We start from the raw sequence: 20904 nt of genomic DNA on the forward strand, positions 1-20904 counted from the left end.
CCACATACATTTTGGTTTCCCTTGGATATTTTCCATTCAAAGGCTCACGCCTGCGCTCCTCAGGGCGTGTCTCTGTGTTCTCTCTTTGTCTCTGCTGTCTGCTATCCACCGTCCGATCACACTTCAATTCAGCCCTGTCACTTGCAGCCTGCTCAGGGTTTAACACCTCGGCGGGTGGGGCGCGTGTTGGCCGCTCGCTCGCACTCACTGTGGATGGTTCATCACGTATTTGGACCGCATTCTGTGTTATTCCTCTATTCCCTCTTGGTATAGCCGGTGGAGGAATTGGTCGGAATTGGATCGATTGTGTTTGACCTCCCATCCTGCGATTCTCCTGAATGTTCGCATCCATACCTCCGCGGTCTGTGTAACACCTTCCCGCTAGGTGGTTATCTTGCCATCTCTGTGCGTAATTTGAACCTTGCGTGTGTCGTGGGATGGGGTGTTGATATGGTTCTGCTCTGAACCTCTCCCTCCTGCGATTCTCGTACATTTTTAGCCCAGTATTTCTCCCATTTGGGTGCCAAATTTTTCCTGGATTGTTACCTCGCCATCTTTGTGGGTAATTTTGATCTTGTGTGTGTCGTGGCATGGGGTGTTGGTATGGTTCTATTCTGAACCTCCCCCTCCTGCGATTCTCCTGAATGTTCGGCTTTGTGCCGCTCTCATTCTCGTGCCAACCTCTCTCTGGGTTATTTTGCCATGTGTGCGTGCGTTTCTGCTCCGTCCTGCATGGTGGGACTGCTCGGTGATTTTTATTCCTCTCTGAGAGGCTGGGTTCCTCATCCCTCTCCCTGTGTTCTGGATCCGAATTATGATTCTTAGCTCTGTATAACCATGCCATGTACGCCTTGCTCTCTATGCGGCGTAAGGATGCGGTTTCTGGATTCAAAACCATTCTCACCCTTTCTGTAATCTCTGGGCTCAAGGATTCAAAAAACATAATTTTGAACATTTTATCTCCTTCGTGGTATTGATTCACATCGCCTGCGTAATACGCTCTTTTAAATTGGACGAGGTAGTCACGTGGATCTTGGTCCATGCCCTGGGTCATCGATTTTACAGCATAAAACCCCTCAGTGAGTGTCGAATATTCTCCAAACTTCCGAATCACTGCCAGGCTCAGTTGTTTAAAATCATTTCTAACCTTGCGTGGCAGTGACTTTACCCATGGAATGGATTCTTTATGTAAGGTCCGTTTCAACAAACTCGCTTTTTCATCCCGTCTCCTCAGCCCTCTAATCATTGCCTCCTCTTCTACGGTTGCGATATGTGTGTGGATATCCATAGTCTTATTGTGGGGGTCAAAATCGGGAATTCTGACTAGAGCCTTGTCCATCAATTTAAGGGTTTTACTGGTGAATAGGTATTCCGAAAGTTGATCGCCGACAGCGTCATCATAAAACAAGTTATCATCAGGCAATCTGTCACTTTGGTCTGTGCCGTGTCGGGCGTGTTGCCATTTCCCTTCAGTTTTTGCCTCTGCCCTTAGTGGAGCATGTCCTGTCGACTTTATTTTAACATTTTTCCTCCCTCTCTCGAATTGTGAGGGTTTCCCTTTGTCAAGGATTTTTTGTTCGATATCCATAATTTTTGTGCGATCAATCCCTGGACTCTGTCCACGTACCCAAGAGTGTGATTTAATGTCACTTCCATATTTATTCTGTGGATCCACGTCTGTGAGTTTCGCTGGTGTCGCGAGCACTGATTTCTCTCCCGTTTCCTTTCCAAACTTTCCCTCATTCCACAATCCCTGTCTGTATGCCTGTGTGAGAAGGAATGAGTCCTGTCCTGCCTTCTCTGCAGTTTTTGCATCGTGTTCGCCTTCGTTACATTTTATCCAGTCAATTAGTTTCCCCCGAGGTGTGTTCGTGTTATCGATACAGCTCCCTTCCCATATGTCTCTCTGACTGTACTGCTTTGTAACAGATTGGTCGGTACGTTTAAATACGAGCTCCCCGTATCCCGTAACCCATTCAAAAATTATTCTTAATCCCAGCATCTCAAGGTGTGGCGGGAGTTACTTTGACATTCCCTTTCAGAGTGCATATAAAACAATTATCTCACAGAGTGTAGTCAATTCGACTCGAGCTATCTGTTATTTTCCGATTCAGAGTGCGTACCTCTAACACCATTTATCACAGGATGCAATTGGTTTGATACGATATTATCTTAATTCCACTGTCTCTGTTTTAACCTGCTATTCTGGGTTTTAACCTTAGAGGGCGTTTTTTGTTTTCCGCCCGTTCACAATTACCATGCAATGTTCGATCCTGATATTCTGGTTAACACGAAGTGATTCATTCCATCATCCATGCAAAACACTGTCTGTGAGAGATCCCGGACGACGCCACCCATTATGTTGTATGTGTCGGAATTATGAAATTTTGATGAAAATAATAAATATTAATAATTTTCCGAAAAATGCGCAAATCGCATTAATTATGATAGTGTGTGTATTAATACGCATAAATTATGATAATGCGTGTAATTATATGCATAAATTATGATAATCACGGAGATAATCGTAGTAATTTATGCGGAGGCTTGCGATTATGTTAATGTGTGCAGTTATGATAATTTGCTTAGTTTCGTTTATCCAGAGTTATCAATCAGGATAACACGATTATCATAGATTCATTTACCGATTATCCTAGTGTGTGTTATAATATTTTAGGTCTCCATTTTCATATCTCATCACAGGATACAGTTGTCAAGAATAAGACAGTTTTTCTTTTAAAGTCTTATTCGTGTGCGTGCTGTGTGTGCGTTGTCCCCTCGTAATATTAATTGTGTCGTTAGCTTGTGTGGTGTGGGAGGATACGAACAGCTCCTGCTGCTCCCTCGCTCGGCGTGTCGCTCGGCTTTTGCTCTCTCTCTCTCTCTCCACTGCTGGATTGAGCGGCGTTGGCACGATGTTCCTTGAAGAAACTTGCTTGCTTGGCGCTTGATGATTCCGGGGCTTGGTGCTGCTCGTGCGCTCTCTCTTTCTACTGCTAGATGACGAGTTGGCACGATGCTGTCCTTGAAGATGCTCGGTCGCTCGTGTCGCTCGGTGTCGCTCGGTGGCGCAAGGTGTCGCTCGTTGTCGCTCGTTCAGCGATCTCCGCCTTTCCTGCGGGTTGTTCGCTGGTCGTCACTCTGACGAGGAGCGATGCTTCGTTCGTGGCAGGGTGGACGTTGGCGTCTTTGTTGGCTTCACTCGCAGCTCTGCGACTCAGGGTAGCGATTCTTCTCAGGTGGTGCAGACCTCGGCTTGTAGCTACGCGTCGCTACTCCGCAAACCTCGTCATTCTGAATGACAGGAGCTTCTTCGTTGGCGGCGACGAGGAGAGATGGAGCCACAGCCCTGGAGATCTGTGATGGGGGCCAGAGCCCCTGTCGATCTGTGGTGGAGCCGAAGATGGGCTCGTAGCCCGGATGATATGTGTGTTGGAGCCGAAGCCCGGACGATATGCTTTGTATGGATTTTCCTTCGGTTTATATCGGAAAATTCCACTCGGCTTCCCGAGTTGTTCAAAGGCTGTGTCATAAAACCTTCCTGTGGGGGTGGACCATCTGCGTCCGTGTGTGTGTCCGTCCGTGTGTTTCGCGTGCGTGTTTGTCCGTGTGTTTATTAGCTTTGAAGACACAGCTGTGTGTGTCGTTCTGGAAGAAAGGGGTGGGGGTCTCGTGACGGTGCCACCAAAGTTATCCATTAGCCAGACCGATGATTCGCGTCGAGTTATAAAAAAACATTCGAATCCATGTTTTGTTACTGAATAATATTTGTCGCGAAAACTTACGCGTTAAGCGAGCTTAATTATTACCTCCCTTGCTCTGGGATCACATCCTTTGTCTCACACAGCTTAAGTTGGTTTGGTTTGGAAGTTGAAATGCAACTTATTTGCTGCTTGGTTCCATCTGCACAGTTATGCCGAAACCGTGTTCACGATGTTTCATCGTGACCCAACCTTTATGGGTGTCATTTCCTGGCTTGGTGCCTGTGTGTGGAGATCCTCTCGGAAAGACAAAGGCGGTCGTGTTGCTCGCTTCCCATGGGTGTTGTGTTTGGTTAATTTTGAGAGCCTTCTCCGCCCTTGATTCCTCTTCTATTTTAATTCCGTACTTATTATTCGACTTCTTGTGATTATTTGATCTGATATCCCGGCTAGGAATTTGTTTTGGAGCGAAATAGATGCCCTAATTATTCTTTGATGCTTCGGCCCGGCCGTGTAGATATTCTTTAAAGGTAAATAATGTCAGTACTTAATTAACAATGATGGGTCGCGATTCTGGTGCAGATTGTCTTTTGGTTTTCAATTGGAGTGAGGATGGATACTGTTTGCTTAATCTTTATGGTTGAGTTGGTAACTTGTGTATTTAACATGGTTCAAAGACCCATCTGTGCTTTTTGTCGTCGATGCTGTTTCTTTGTTAAGAATATAATTATCTCTTCCTCCGTGTCTCCTGGTTCTGCAACCCCCCGCCTGCAATTCCCCCATTCCTTGTTCCTCTTGTGTGAAATTCGGGGAGTTTATGACCTTGATTACCCTCTTTCATGCCGTCTTTCCTTTGAAATGAGGTATGCGCGCATCTGTGGAAGTGTGGGGCCTCTGTGGAAGTGTGGGGGCGTGTTCGTTCCCACGTGGCCCCGTGTCTATTAAAAAAACAATATTATATATGATGGCAGAATAAGCCTTAAAAAAAAATAATATTAAAAAAAAATAAAAAGGGGGTACATACACAACAAGGCGAACAGGGCATAGGGAAGGTGTTCGTCCCAGTCCTGTTGATTCGCGGCCGCCATGCGTTTAAGCTTCCCGGCCAGAGTCTGGTTCATCCTCTCTACCATCCCGTTCGCCTGGGGGTGATACGCCGTGGTTCGGTCCTTCTGGATCCCGAACTCTCGGCACAGCGCCTGAAATAGTTCGGCCTCGAATTCACTACCCTGGTCGGTAATGACTCGTTCGGGGATCCCGCACTTAAGTACGTAGTTTTCCACGAAGGCCCGGGCCACTACAAGGGCTGTTTTATCCGGGATAGCCACCGCCACGGGGTAGCGGGTGAAGTATTCCACCGCTACGAGAATATATCGGTTGCCCCGGTGGGATCGTGGAAAGGGCCCCTGCAGGTCGATTCCGACCAACTGATTCGTCCGACTGACTCGGAACGGCCTCAGGGGTACCTGGTACCTCGCCGGCTTTTGCCCACACTGCTGACAGGCCCGGCAGCCCTGCACCCAGGCGGCCACATCTTGTGCCAATTTGGGCCAGAGATACTGGCGACGCAGGGTCTCTCGAGTGCGTCGTTCCCCATCGTGGCCCCCGAGTGGGTGGTCATGCACCAGCCGTAGCAGCTGGGGTCGCACCTGGGCAGGAACACAGATGCACCCCGGCTGGCCGGCCTCGGTTAACTCCCGTACCACTCCGTTCCGCACACACAACCGGGCATACAAACCGCTCCAGGGTCCTGGTAGGGCGCTCTTTTCCTCCCGCAGTGCCGCCTCCACTGCCGCCAGATCCGGATCTCGCTGCTGGGTCTGTCTCAGCTGCTCGTCGTTTAGGCCCGGGAAGGCGCAGCCGACGTCCTCCTGGATCCGTCCGATCGGGTCCCGAGCCGCGGGTCCCGCGCTTGCCGGGCGGTCGACGGGATCCTCAGTGCCACCTGTGAGGGTTTCTGTGGCGCACACTGCACTCTCCCTCGCTGGGGGGGGGTCAGTGGCCGCGGCCTCTCGGGGGTCCGTTGCCTGCCGGCAGCGTCCCCCCGTGAAACACGGGCAGGCCTCCTCCGCCCTCGTCTCGGCGTACACCGTGGGTCGCCTCGACAAGGCGTCCGCGTTTGCATGCGTCCGGCCAGCCCGATACTCGATTTGCAGGTTGTACTCCTGCAACTGCGCCAACCATCGGGCCATCTGCCCCCGCGGCTCCTTGAATGTAAGAAGAAACTGCAGAGCATAATGGTCAGTGCGTACGCGACCTCTCCTGCCGTACAAATACGGCCGGAACTGTTTGCATGCGAAAATCACGGCGTACAACTCTTGGCGGGTCACGCAATAGTTCAGCTCGGCCCCACTCAAGGTCCGGCTGGCGTACGCGATGACTCGTTCCGTCCCATCCTGTACCTGTGACAACACCGCGCCCAGCCCGCTGCTGCAGGCGTCGGTGTCCAAAATAAAATCGGTGGTAAAATCGGGGAAAGCGAGGGTGGGGGCGTGGGTGAGGTGGTCTTTGAGAGTGGTGAAGGCCGTCTGGCAGGCCCCCGTCCACTGGTAGGGGTGCTTAGGGGAGGTGAGTTGGGTGAGGGGGCGTGCAATCTCGCTGAATCCCTTTACAAATCGACGATAATAGGTGGCGAGCCCCAAAAATGATCTGATCTCCGTCAGATTCCTTGGCCGTGGCCACTCCACTACGGCGCGTACCTTCTCCGGATCGGTGCGCACGCCTGCCTCGCTGACGCGATGCCCGAGGTACCCCACCTCGCGTTGTGCGATGTAACACTTACGTGGCTTGAGCTTGAGATGAGCCGCTCGCAGTCGCTGGAACACCTCTCGAAGCCTGGACCAATGCTCAGACAAAGATCTACTGAACACTATCACATCGTCCAAGTAAATCAGGCACTGTTCCCACTGCAAGCCCCGCATCACCAACTCCATCAACCGCTGGAACGTCGCGGGCGCGTTAGTGAGTCCGAACGGCAACACTCGAAACTCAAACAGGCCCATCGGGGTGGTGAATGCTGTTTTTGGCCGATCCTCCTCCGTCATCTCCACCTGCCAGTAACCGGACGCCAGATCGAGGGTGGAAAAATACCGCGCTCCTGCGAGACTGTCGAAGGTGTCGTCGATGCGAGGTATGGGGAAGGCATCGCCGAGCGTGACTGCTTTTAGTTTACGGTAATCGACGCAGAACCGGGTTGACCCATCCTTTTTCGTTACTAGTACCACCGGGGCTGACCAGGGGCTCGCCGAGGGCTGAATTATGTTATCGCGAAGCATGTCCCCAACTGCCTCTTTGATTTGGGCGCGTTCGGGTGCGCCCACTCGGTACGCAGGGAGTTTGATGGGTCGGGCTGCACCGGTGTCAATTTGATGTTTAATAAGGTCGGTCCGACCCACGTCCGAGTCGTGTTCGCTGAACACGTCGGCATACTCCCGCAGTAACTCGCGCAGCCGATCGGCCTCTCCCTTAGGTAAGTCCGCCCATGGTACATGTAACGCGTCGAGCAGGGGAACGACCTCGGCTCGGGGAGTCGGGCCGACTCGCCAGGCCAGGTCCTGCTCACCCTCAGGACGACCGGGGTCCTCAGCCCAGAGTGCGAACACCGAGTCGTTAGAGTGGCGTGCGTGCAGGGGGTGTACTGTGGCTATCGGGGTGCGCCGTCGCAGTATCGCGGGGGTATTGTGGGGGTTAAACATCCGCATAAACAATCGGTCCCCATCTGCGTTTACCAACGTGGCGGATCCCACAACCCCATACCGTTTTGCCAACTCCGGGTGAGGAGTTAGCATTACCTCCCCTGATGGTCGGAGCGCGGGGTCGGTGGGGGATGTTGCCACCGGCACCAGCATCTCGGTGAGCGGGCCGATGGTGACTGCCGTCGTCAGGATAGCGGCCACAGGTGCAAAGCGGCGGCGCGTTGGTTCTCGTCCCAGGAACGGTATCCGCTCGCCGTTGCTCTCCATGGTGGCGCATCGCTGGCGGGGTTGCACGTTGAGTCCCAACCGTTCTAGGAGGTCGGTGCCTGCGATACACTCGTGACACAACGCACTCGACACGTAGAACTCCTGCGTGCACACCTGGCTGCCTATGCGGACCTCTAGGGTGGCTTTCCCCAGCAGCCCCATTCCGGCTCCGCTCGCAGTGTGCAGCGCGCGGTCCGGGGCCTGCAGGTGACGCACGTCGACCCCGATCGCGCTGCAGTGCGCTGCGCTCACGAGCCAGGCCACTGCCCCCGTGTCCAGCAGGATTCGGGTACGCACTCCGTTAACCTCCCCTTCCACCAGCGACGTGGCCCCCGTGATCCCCGCCACCAGCTCCCGTAGCCAGTCGCCAGGAGTCACCGTTTCTGTGGGCGTTGTTGCTGGAACCTGTGTGGAGATCACTCGCTCGCCATTATTCTCACAGCTTGTTTGTGTCGGGGCTACGTCGATTTCTCCCACCGGCGGTCCCCTCTCTAGGGGGGCCTTAGTGTTTGACCTTAGCTCTTGTCTAGCTCGGGCGACCTGAGGACAGTCCCTCCTGAGATGCCGTCGCCGATCGCACACATAACACGCCCGGGGAGGGGTGGCGGCTCCGTGGTGGGCTCTCTGCCCACTCCCTCCTCCCCCAGTGCGCTGCAGCTCATACTCTGCTTCTAGTCGCGCTATCCTTCCAGTTAGCCCTCCTACCGTGGAGTCTAGTTCCCCCATCTCGGATCGGATGGTCTCAACGGAGGATTGCAGTTTGGTCATATTTTTATTTGCTTCCTCGCGTACCTGAGTTACCCTCTCACCTACTTGGGTTATCATATCTCCCATGCCGGCCTGTAACCCGGCTACCCACCCCGGGGTCGTCTCGCTGGGTCTCTGTGGCTCTCTTTCCCGGCCCCTTACCGTCCTCGCGAGCTCCTGTTCCTCCTCCTCGTCTTCCGAGAGCAGGCTCGCAATGGCGCGCTCTCGTCCCAGCCCCCGGAGCGGCGCGCGTTCGCTGTGAATTCTTTCACACTTACGTGCGCGCTCGACAAGGGCGTTAAAGGGAAGACGTGGGCAGCTCACGTCTGGCTGCCACCACGCCGTGCGAGACAGGTACCGCTGGATTTTCTCGGCGGCCAGTTCCTCAATAACATCAGTTGCGTACCCCGGGCGTGCGATCTTTGTTAACTCGCGCACATCCTCGGCGTAATCACGTAGATCTTCGCCAGGTTGGCGCCGGCGCGCCTCTAAGGCCGATTTTGCTTCCTCCTCGTCACGCGTGCCAAAGCGCTGATCGAGTCGGCGCATCAGCTCCTCTAGCTGTGTCTGTGCGCTCGCGGGTAATGCTTCTACAAAATCGGCTGCCCGCCCATCAAGATTCATATTAAGTTGACGTACTGCCTGCGCGTCCGTCCATCCATTAATTTCCTTGGCCCCTAAGAGATTGCGGGCGAATGCCTTCCACGAAGGGGCCCCCCGGCCGGTAAATATTAGTCTTATTTTAGCGTGAGGTAACGCGGGGGACCATCCCACTTCTGACACCAATTTGTGGGGGCCGTTGGCCCCCGGGGTCCCTCCCGCCTGCATCCCCTATTCCGTTTACGTTACCCCACCTCCCTATTACCCGCTACGGTTTCGCCGGCATTCGAACGCGACGCCCCTACTATTACAGCCTCGCGCCGCGCTCCCACGCTGCGAGCATACGTGCGCACATCATCGTCAATCAAACGCCGTGCTCGCAGTATAGCCCTGTGCGGCACGTTACCAATGCGCATCCGTATCCGACATGTAACGAACGTATGCACACACACACACACGCCGCTCCGTGCACTCCAACTCCACACCAACTACGCAAGTTATGATCGCGCACCTGTATCACACACGGAGTGAACACACGCGACACCCACTCTTGCGCCGCTCTGCGCAGCGCTCGCCGTCTGCTGGCCGCTTGCGTTATGATCACGCACCTGGGGTACGCCTATTACGCACGCCGCGAGCTTACGCACACACAGTACCACACGCGTTCCCACACGCAACCCGCGCGCTCAGCTCCGCGCAGCGCTCACTCACGTGGCGAACCACTGTGCACACAGCGCACCCACACGCTCACACTGCACGACAAGATCACGCGAGACCACGCTTCGCTATTAATGATTTATTGTATGCCACCTGCGAATTGATGTTGAATCAGTGAGTCGACGAGGCTGGCCTATTCCACTAAACCTGTACCTATTCCCTATTTATCGGCTATGATTCTAATTCACCTTCTTACTCACTGTTAAGTGTCCACGGCGGTCCGCTGATCCTTGTGTTAACCGCGTGCCTCGGTGCGTCGCACGGACGTCCGGGTCGCTGGCTCGAGCTGCGTCTGGTCGCCTGGCGCTGGAGTAAGAGAGCGATTTCCCCTCTGCGCTCCTCTATTTATCCTCCCTACCTCCAAAGGGGATGCTGCGCTGAACAATGGGCTCGTGCACCCCAAGCCCGCGCACGGCAGTCCCCAGGCGCTGTTGATATGCTAATCAGTGAGCGACGTTGGCGGCGTACATCCTAATTACTCCCTTACCCTTCCTAACAATGGGGCCTGCGCGCTCAAGCGCAATTATCCCAACCCCCCATGACTATGCGCAACAGCCCCTGTGACCCCGCTATTCATGCTGTCTCGTGCCTCCCCTGCTTGCCCCGTCGACTCGTGGGGGTGTGTGTGGGGGGAAATGCGCCTCAACCGCGGTGGCCGAATGCCCCACGCCGCGACCACACAATATTAAGGCCGGCAGCAGCGCCGCGGTACCACGTAGCACGGGGGAGGTCATCCAATTCCCTGATCGCCGGAAACCGTGAGAATTAATCCCGATAAGGGTCTCTCGGATAAAAACCGGTCGATCAGGTAACCTTCCCTTCCAGCTCTATGGGGGGGGGGGGGGATGCGTGCGGGTGTGTGCTTATGTGGGGCGGGGGATGGGGGGCAGTGCGGTGGGGGAAGCCGGGCGGCTCCCTGGCTCGGCAGAACGGCCCCGTCGCTGTGGCACCACACAAGACATCGTAGAACGTGCTGACAGACTCAACACGAACCAGAGAGAAATCTACGACGAAATTGTTGGCTCAGTCGAAGACAGTCAACCCGATCAAAAGCTGTTCTTCCTCGATGGTCCGGGCGGCACGGGGAAGTCCACGCTGCTCAACCATGTGCTGGCGAAGATACGTCTTCAAGGCAAGATTGCGATTGCTGTTGCTTCCAGCGGCATTGCCTCGCTGCTGCTTCCAGGCGGCCGTACCGCGCATTCCACGTTCAAGATCCCGTTAAAACCGACGAACATATCCACATGCTTCATTCGCAAACAGTCCAAGCTCAAAGCATTTATCAAGGAGGCAAGTCTTATCGTTTGGGATGAAGCCCCAATGACGCACCGGTTTGCGTTTGAAGCGGTGGATCGCACGCTTCGCGATATTTTGGACAATCTGCATGAACCGTTTGGAGGCAAAGTGATTGTCCTGTCCGGTGACTTTCGACAGATTCTGCCAGTTGTGAAGAAAGAAACACCAGCTGATACTGTCGATGCGTGTTTCAAGTCGTCATGACCTGTGGTCCCACTTCAAGCAAGTTCATCTGACTGTGAACATGAGAGTCCAGTGTGCAGAGAACCAAGAATCCGCCACAGAACTGGCTGCCTTTTCAGAATTTATTTTGGAAGTCGGAGAGAGTAGGCATGACGTTGATCCAGACCTCGGTCCGGATTGCATCAAGATTCCGCGTGCACTGGTGATCGACAATCCTGAATACAACTCACACATCGACGGAGATGAGGACGGCAGTCATCAGCCCGTTCCACTCGGGTTGAAGAGGATTGTCGATGCCATGTACAGTGCAGATGAATTGAATTACCCTACGGTGGCAATGAACGACTACTTCGCTCACTGCACTATTCTGACGCCGACCAACGCCGCTGTGCAGCGAGTGAATGAGGCTGTCGCGGATCGCCTCAGAGAAGCTCCACAAGTGTACCTGTCTACAGATTCGGTTGAGGACGACGAGAGAGCAGGGTCAGCATTCTTTGAGACAGAGCTCCTCAACTCGGTGAACATCAACGGGGTTCCGCCACACAAGTTGATCCTCAACAAAGGCATCCCAGTGATGATGATGTGCAGCAACTTGAACCCGGACGCTGGCCTGTGCAACGGAACACGGCTTCGCATCGTGGAAATGAAGCCACACGTCATTCGCGCGACTATCATGACAGGAACCCATAACGGTAAGGAGGTGTTGATCCCTCGGATCATCTTCATCAGCGACGACGACACGAAGGACTTCCCATTTCGACTTTGGCGCAAGCAGTTCCCCATTGTTCCAGCCTTCGCGATGACCATCAACAAGGCGCAAGGGCAAACTGTTCACAACCTGGGATTATATCTACCAACTCCATGCTTCTCGCACGGCCAACTGTACGTGGCACCATCGCGAGCCACGGCAAGATCCAACATCAAGGCGCTTATTGAGGGACCTGACGACGAGGAGGAAGGCGGAGTGTACACGAAGAATATAGTGTATCGCCAGATATTTGAATTAGTTGCTTTCTATATTTCTATATCTTGCATTCTTTAATATTGTCGATTGAGCGTCTCATAAAAATACATATAACCTCACAAAAATAAACATAAAACAATCACCAAAACATGTATATTGTGTCCAGCCACTTTCAACTCGCCACCAACTAAGTATATACACACCGCCCGCGAAGCGGGCGGCAACTGCTAGTGTAATATGTATGTCCGTTGGACATGCGAACCGGGGGTCGGATATGCGAACTGGTGGATTAGGATCGGATTAGAATGATTAGAATAACACTATGGTCGTATTAGAATTACACTGAGCTAGAATGTATGTTATATGTAGATGCATATCGCGAGTCGTAAATGCAAAATGGGAGGTGCGCTGTTTTGATCGCATTAAAATTGTTATAATAACAACGTGGTCCTATTAGAATCACGCTATCGACTGTTGCTGATGTTCGGGTGGTGGCCTCCGATTCGGGATCAGCTCTTCCATTACTCGCCTGGTTGGTTACATTCATGCATATTACATACAGACATGTTACAAACTCACGAGCATAGTGTGATTCTTAGAGGACCACGGTGTGAAGCTAAGAATTCGAATGAGATTTGAATACCACACTTCAATCTACGGTGTTCTAATCTGTAACACTAGTTTATGATGTAATTTTATAGCGTTATAATGTATCGCTCATAGCTTATATTGTTAGAGTTCACGACATTAAAGTTTACTATAACACTAGTTTGTAGTGTTATTTCAAAGCGTTACAATGTATAGCTTATAGTTTAAAGGTTATATTGTTAGAGTTTATAATGTTAGAGTATACAATGTGAGTTTAAAATCTGAGAGTTTGTGAACGTGCCCTGTTCTCGTGGGACCCGGCACGGATGTGGAAATAATTGCTATGATCATGTCTGAGCTGAGATGAGCGACTAATGTTTACTTTGTTTAATCATAATTGTGTGTAGGTAAGTGCCATCGGGGCTTAGTGAATACTACTCATGAATGAACTCATACTTCTTTCGGATATAAATTGAAATCGTGTTGGTAGAACAAGTCGCCTGTCTTTTCTAGACGAATTGTTATCTTCAAGTGCGTCCGTAAATATACTGCTAAAATACACAGCATAGAGAAGGCTGCCTGGTTCGGGAGATGTAGTTTGGCTAAGGCGCTGTGGCCGGGTGATGACACGGATTCTGAAACAATGGAGTTAAACACTCGCTGCTTGGCCCCGTCGACAGCAGCGAAGGCTGTCATATACCGCCCCATTTACGAGTTGGCTGTATAATGTGTATAGTTGAAGGTGCTAGGTGTTGTTTTCTTCTAACAGCTACTAACGTGCGTGTGTTGTCTGTTTTTAGGATTTGTCCATTGATGTTGTTTTTTTTATTGCGGCGTTTTTTTGTTGAGTTCTGTCACTTAAGTGTTGCAGTTTGTTTAAGAATTCGTCACGTGAGCGTGGTGTTTTGCATGTGGGAATTTCGCTTTGTCACAATTTGTGATTGTTATAATAATTGTAACGATTCATAATCTAATGAGTTTATAATGGGTTTGTGCGTGATTCTTATACGACCACGCTGTGATTGTAATGATATTATAATACCTTACCTCCGTTAATATGGTTATAAATTAAACACTGGTTTATAATCGTTCAATGTTCAGTGTTATCGTTTATAGTATTACGGTTTACATGTTATAAAGTACAGTTATCCCCGACATACTTGGGGAGTAGGGACTGGTACGTTGATGAACGATTAACTACGGGGACCTTTCCCCTCAAGGAACACGTGTTAATCGGGTAGACAGCCAAGATGCTGCCGGTTAAGGGCACACTTGTGTGATGGAGATCCTCCACCTGAAACTTTACTAGGAACATTTTAAAATAAAGAACGGACAAACATTTGTTCAACTAAGTTTTTATTCATCTGCAATAATGTTGACGTTAAAATTCGAACCGAATATTTATTATGTCCTATGTTCAAATAGTTACAGTACAATGCAAACCATATCCGTTCCAGGAATAGCAAAGCGTTAAATTATCATTCTCCAATATTTTCTTATTAGTTCATCACGTTTGTTAAAGTCAATGCCATATATCCAACGAACGCGTCATCAATGTACATCCTGAAATCAGCTATCTAAAGTCGATTAATACCAATCAAAAACAGCTATATACTTGAAAAAAAATCGTTTAAAATGTTGAGTAAAGATGTACCTACAGACGCATTCCAACTTTAGCTCAACAGGAACACCTAACGACTACAATTGAACCCTCTCACAACCAGTGCTCTTCACACCAATTCGGCAAGTAATCCGATAACATAACAAACCACCACTGTGCACGTAATTAAACTCTCAAAAAAACTGTAAAACTAAAATGGTCAAAATTACACACAAAAGTACTCGATACGGCTTAATAGGTATAACCACATGACGTAATATTTTTTCAGTCACCCCGAGCTCTCTGTTTGATCCTCGAGCCACTCCATTACATCCAGCCATCTCTCGGGATCCAACTGCATGGGATCGAAGGTGGAAACTTCTTCAGGACTCATTGCAGCACCTTGAATTTCAGCTTTTGATTTCAGTTTCCTATCATTGTGGACCTTCTGATGCCTGTTCCTGGTTGATGAGTGTGCAAATTTCTTCCCACACACAGAGCACAGGAATGGCTTCTCGCCCGTGTGTGTTCTCTGATGACTATTAAGAGTTGATAAGTCTGCAAATGCCTTCCCACACACAGGGCACAGGAATGGCTTCTCGCCCGTGTGTGTTCTCTGATGACTATGAAGAGTTGATGAGTCTGCAAATGCCTTCCCACACACAGGGCACAGGAATGGCTTCTCGCCCGTGTGCATTCTCTGATGAGTTTGAAGAGTTGATGACCGTGCAAATGCCTTCCCACACACAGGACACAGGAATGGCTTCTCGCCCGTGTGCGTTCTCTGATGAGTTTGAAGAGTTGATGACCGTGCAAATGCCTTCCCACACACAGGGCACAGGAATGGCTTCTCGCCCGTGTGCGTTCTCTGATGAGTTTGAAGAGTTGACGACCGTGCAAATGCCTTCCCGCACACAGGGCACAGGAATGGCTTCTCGCCCGTGTGTGTTCTCTGGTGTCTCTGAAGACTTGATTGCCGTGCAAATGCCTTCCCACACACAGAGCAATTGAATGGCTTCTTGTCTCCGTGTGCGTGGGGCTGTGGAGAGCGTCTCTGCTCCATGTGAGCTTAGTAACAGCAGCGGTGTTATCGAGTCAAAAGTACGCTATCGGCCGCAAGGATGTTTAACACTCGCGTCGAACCGAGACGCAAAAAAATCCCGCTAATTTGACGACGAACACATTTAAGAGTTTATCCGCGAAAATAGACACTTACTTGGAGCTTCACGGTAATTCGATGTCTGGAACCCGTCTGAAGATGTCGCCACGAACTCTCCCGACGCAAAGTCGCCTAACTGTCGACACAGCAATTGTGCTCGCCAGGCTGCGTTGTCTCGCGGTTGAAGGGCGATCAGCAGAGCGACGAGTCGAGCGTCCAACCTCATCAAGTTCCCTCTCGAAATGGCATTGAGCTCTGCTTCTGAGCCGCCTTATAACTCCCCCGCTAGGATCCAATCCTTTGTCTTTCAGGATATTTGCATTCGATTGCTAATTTTGGAAGGTACAATCCGCATGTCTGTTAACATACCGAAGGGTAATGTGCCCATTGTGCTTCATGCATGAATATGTAAGTGCATCTCAGTGTGTAATTGTGCGTCTATTTTGAATAAAAACTTTGTCCTCGATTTAAAGTGAATGCAGAGAAATTAGCATGTAACTTTAGAAAAGGAAGAGAGCGGCCTTCTCGACGAGGGAGTGAAATCCAATAGGTAATCTTCTTCCTAGCGTTGTTCCCGCTGTGGCGCAGGGTCCGCTTTTCGGCATTGTCTTCCCCATTTGGCTCGGTCCAGGGCATCTTCAGGGGATGCGTTGACCGTTTTTATGTTTTCCTTTATTCGATCCATCCATCGCTTCTTCGGACGTCCGCGTGGACGGCGGCCCTCTGGCTCAATACACATGGCAGTCTTGGCCATTGATGACTCTTCACTTCGCATCACATGGCCGTACCACCGAAGCCTTGCCTCAAGCATCTTGTCCGCAATGGGGGCCACACCAAGTCGATTCCGAACGTCTTCGTTCATGACACGATCCCATCGAGTGAGTCCGAGGCTCCATCTGAGCATCCTCATCTCCATGGTGTGGAGAGCTTGTTCGTGTACAGTTGTGGCTGGCCAGCACTCGGATCCATAGAGTGCCACCGGTCGGACGATGGTCTTGTACATTTTTCCCTTCAGCCTATCCGGCATTTTCCTATCACAGAGGACTCCGGTGACTTGCCTTCATCCATGCCGCATTGACTCGTGACCTCACATCAGTCGTGATGCTACCATCTGAGCTGATGGTGGAACCCAGGTACTTGAAGTCCGTCACTTTCTTCAGATCTTCTCCGTCAATGCTGATGGTGCCGTCGGTTTGGGGGCCACACTCCATATACTCCGTCTTTTTGATGTTGAACCTCATCCCGTTTTCGTCCAAACGTTCTTACCACATGCGGGTTTGTCTTTCGACTTTTCCTCTCTCTTCATCTGAGAGGAGGACGTCATCCGCGTAGAGAATTGACCATGGCAGGGGCGTGTGCAGGTCGGCAGTGATCGTGTCCATGCACAGGATAAACAGGAGTGGTGACAGGGCCGATCCTTGGTGCACTCCAACGCTGATGGGAAATGGCGGTGATATGCCCACTGCACACCTGACTGCACTGGTGACGTTCTTGTACCCAATGCACGTAGGTTTCAGGGACTCCATGGGATCGAAGCGAGTGCCAGATGAGGTCGTGGGGGACCCTGTCAAATGCCTTTTCAAGGTCGAGGAACGACACGTGCACAGCTTTGTTCTTCTCTCTGTGCCTCTCCAGCAGGAGCCTCGCCGAGAATATGGCGTCCGTAGTGCCACATCCTTTGTCGAAGCCGCATTGGTTGGGTGATAGGGTGACGATGTTTCTAATCCTCGTGTCCAAAACTCGCTCAAAGATCTTCATCGCATGACACAGGAGCCGGATTGGCCTGTAATTCGAGCATTTTGACACGGCACTTTTACCCTTCCAAATTGGATCCGTCGTGCTGGTCGACCAGGCTTCTGGGACCTCACCGGTGCTCGTGATGGTGCTGAAGAGTTGGGTAAGGAGGGCAGCACCCTGCCTGCCAAGGATCTTCCAGGCCTCAGCAGGTATATCGTCCGGGCCAGTCGCTTTCCCATTCTTCATTCTCTTGATAGCTTGTTCCACTTCGGTGATGGTGATAGGTGAAACCGGATCGAGGACGTGTTCAGCGCTAATAATAGGTGGGTGGGGAAATTCCTGGTTGCAGGTTCCAGAGAAGTAGTCGCTCCAGCCTTCAAGGATGGCGGGCGGGTCTCTGAGAGCGCTGTGATTCTCATCCTTTATGCATTTGACCTGACCAATATCCTGAGTCGAACGATGGCGCGCCTCTGCCAGTCGATAGATCTTATTGGCACCTTCTGGGGTTTCCAGTTCGACATACAGTTGGTCGTATTGAGCTAATTTCACCGCTGCTACTACTCGCTTCGCTGCCGATTTGCAGTTTCTGTATTGTTGGTAATCCAGATCTGCGAGCGTTTTGCGCCACTTCTTAAAAGCTAGCTTTTTCTCTTTCACTGCTAGCTGAACTTCTTCGTTCCACCACCATATTTGCTTGTCAATGAAGTGTTTGCCGGCTTAGTTAGCCCCAGTGCTTCCGTTGCTGCTGTGCACAGTTGGCCGGCGAGATCTTCCCAAATCGCATTCGCTGGTCGGTTGGTGTTCACGTCAATCTGATTGAGGGCGACTCTCAGCTGATCTTTGCATTCCTTCATCCGCCACCACTTAATTCGCTGCTGTTCCGTTGTTGGTGGGCGATGTCGCTGGCCAATGTCCATTTTCATGTCCATGATCAGGATGCGATGTTGTGGGGTGATGTTGTCCGATGGTATGACTTTAGTGTTTGTCACCGTTTTCAGCTTATCCCGCTTGACAAGCCAGAAATCAATTTGAGTTGATATCCCACCACTGGCGGACGTAATGAGATGGGACGGTCTCTTCTTGAAGAAGGTGTTGGCGAGGACAAGATCATGGGCTTCCGCAAAGTCCAGGGCTCGGTTTTCCTCATCGTTCCGGGTACCATATCCTTGGCCACCATGGTTTCGAGGGTATCCATCCCGGGCGTTTCCAACGTGTCCATTTAGGTCTCCACCAATTACTAACTGCTCTTCTCCATTTATTTGATTGCATGTGTCCATCAATTGTTCCCAAAATTCCTCCTTGGTATCTGCTGGGCAGCCAGGCTGCGGCGCATACCACCAAAGTGTTATTCAAATAATTTTAATCCCATCCTGATCCTGCACCTTCATGTTTCACATATCCCACCATTGGTTCGCACGTCCATATTACATACATACATGTTACATGCATACATATTACATTCAGACATTGTCTCATGCATACATATTACATACAGACATGTTACATACTGACGAGCAAATTGTGATTCCTAGAGGACCACGGTGTGAAGCCAAGAATTCGAATTCAAATATCACACTTCAATGTACGGTGTTCTAATCTTTAACACCAGTTTATTGTTATTTTATAGCGTTATAATGTATAGCTCATAGCTTATATTGTTAGAGTTCATAACATTATCGTTTACTATAACACTAGTTTGTAGTGTTATTTTAAAGCGTTACAATGTATAGCTCATAGTTTAAAGGTTATATTGTTAGAGTTTATAATGTTAGAGTATGCAATGTGAGTTTACAATTTAAAAGTTTGTGGACGTGCCCTGTCCTCGTGGGACCCGACACGGATTTGGAAATGATTGCTATGATCATGTCTGAGCTGGGATGAGCGACTAATGTTTACTTTGATTAATCATAACTGTGTGTAGGTTAGTGCAATCGGGGCTTAGTGAATACTACTCATGAATGAACTCATACTTCTTTCGGATAGAAATTTTAAATCGTGTTGGTAGAACAAGTCGCCTGCCTTTTCTAGACGAATTGTTATCTTCAAGTGCGTCCGTAAATAAACTGCTAAAATACACAGCATAGGGAAGGCTGCCTTGTTGGGGAGATGTAGTTTGGCTAAGGCGCTGCGGCCGGGTGATGACACGGATTCTGAAACAATGGAGTTAAACACTCGCTGCTTGGCCCCGTCGACAGCAGCGAAGGCTGTCATATACCGCCCCATTTACGAGTTGGCTGTATGATGTGTATAGTTGAAGGTGCTTGGTGTTGTCTTCTTCTAACAGCTACTAACGTGCGTGTGTTGTCTGTTTTTAGGATTTGTCCATTGATGTTGTTCTTTTTATTGCGACGTTTTTTTGTTAAGTTCTGTCACTTGAGTGTAGCAGTTTGTTTAAGAATTCGTCACGTGAGCGTGGTGTTTTGCTTGTGGGAATTTCGCTTTGTCACAATTTGTGATTATCGTTTATAGTATTACAGTTTACATGTTATTATCGTTTATAGTATTACAGTTTACATGTTATAGAGTACAGTTTATCCCCGACATACTTCGGGATTAGTGACTGGTACGTTGATGAACGATTAACTACGGGGACCTTTCCCCTCAAGGAACACGTGTTAATCGGGTAGACAGCCAAGATGCTGCCGGTTAAGGGCACACTTGTGTGACGGAGATCCTCCACCTAAAATTCTCTTAACATGTTTTAAGCTTGGAACATTATAAAATAAAGACCGGACAAACATTTGTTAAAAATACGTTTTTATTCATCTGCAATCATTTTTACGTCAAAACTCAAAGGGAATATTTATTATGTCCTATGTTCAAACATTTCCAGTACAATGCAAACCATTTCCGTTCCAGGAATACCAAAGCGTTAAAGTTTCATTCCCCATGATGTCCTTATTAGTTCACCACATTTGTTCACTGTGCGTCTATGTTGAAGTCAAGGCCATATATCCAACGAACACGTCATCAATGTACATCCGGAAACCGGCTATCTAAAGTCGATTAATACCATTCAAAAAAGCTATATACTTGAAAAAAACTGTTTAAAATGTTGAGTAAAGATGTACCTACAGACGCATTCCAACTTTAGCTCAACAGGAACACTTAACGACTACAATTGAACCCTCTCACAACCAGTGCTCTTCACACCAATTCGGCAAGTAATCCGATAACATAACAAACCACCACTGTGCACGTAATTAAACTCTCAAAAAAACTGTAAAACTAAAATGGTCAAAATTACACACAAAAGTACTCGATACGGCTTAATAGGTATAACCACATGACGTAATATTTTTTCAGTCACCCCGAGCTCTCGGTTTGATCCTCGAGCCACTCCATTACATCCAGCCATCTCTCGGGATCCAACTGCATGGGATCGAAGGTGGAAACTTCTTCAGGACTCATTGCAGCACCTTGAATTTCAGCTTTTGATTTCAGTTTCCTATCATTGTGGACCTTCTGATGCCTGTTCCTGGTTGATGAGTGTGCAAATGTCTTCCCACACACAGAGCACAGAAACGGCTTCTCGCCCGTGTGTGTTCTCTGGTGACTCTGAAGATGTGATGACCGTGCAAATGTCTTCCCACACACAGGGCACAGGAACGGCTTCTCGCCTGTGTGTGTTCTCTGGTGTCTCTGAAGAT

The 20904-nt window shown here is 50.0% G+C and overlaps 1 protein-coding gene and 1 pseudogene across 1 annotated transcript in view; one reads left to right on the forward strand and one right to left on the reverse strand.

Annotated features, from left to right (window-relative positions):
- The window catches only part of LOC133361311 (oocyte zinc finger protein XlCOF22-like), a 95013-nt gene extending 76582 nt beyond the window's left edge, over positions 1–18431 (reverse strand). The window contains exons 1-2 of the mRNA XM_061580249.1: positions 18414–18431; positions 14804–15310 (exon numbers count right to left, since the gene is read on the reverse strand). Of these exons, the coding sequence (XP_061436233.1) occupies positions 14804–15310; positions 18414–18431 (525 nt within the window). The remainder of the gene's footprint in view (positions 1–14803; positions 15311–18413) is intronic.
- The window catches only part of LOC133361268 (zinc finger protein 84-like), a 539839-nt pseudogene that overhangs the window by 235639 nt on the left and 283296 nt on the right, over positions 1–20904 (forward strand).

Source organism: Lethenteron reissneri, chromosome 72 (assembly GCF_015708825.2).
Source record: "Lethenteron reissneri isolate LAM-NWPU_2019-01 chromosome 72, ASM1570882v1, whole genome shotgun sequence".
NCBI classification, from domain to species: domain Eukaryota; kingdom Metazoa; phylum Chordata; class Hyperoartia; order Petromyzontiformes; family Petromyzontidae; genus Lethenteron; species Lethenteron reissneri.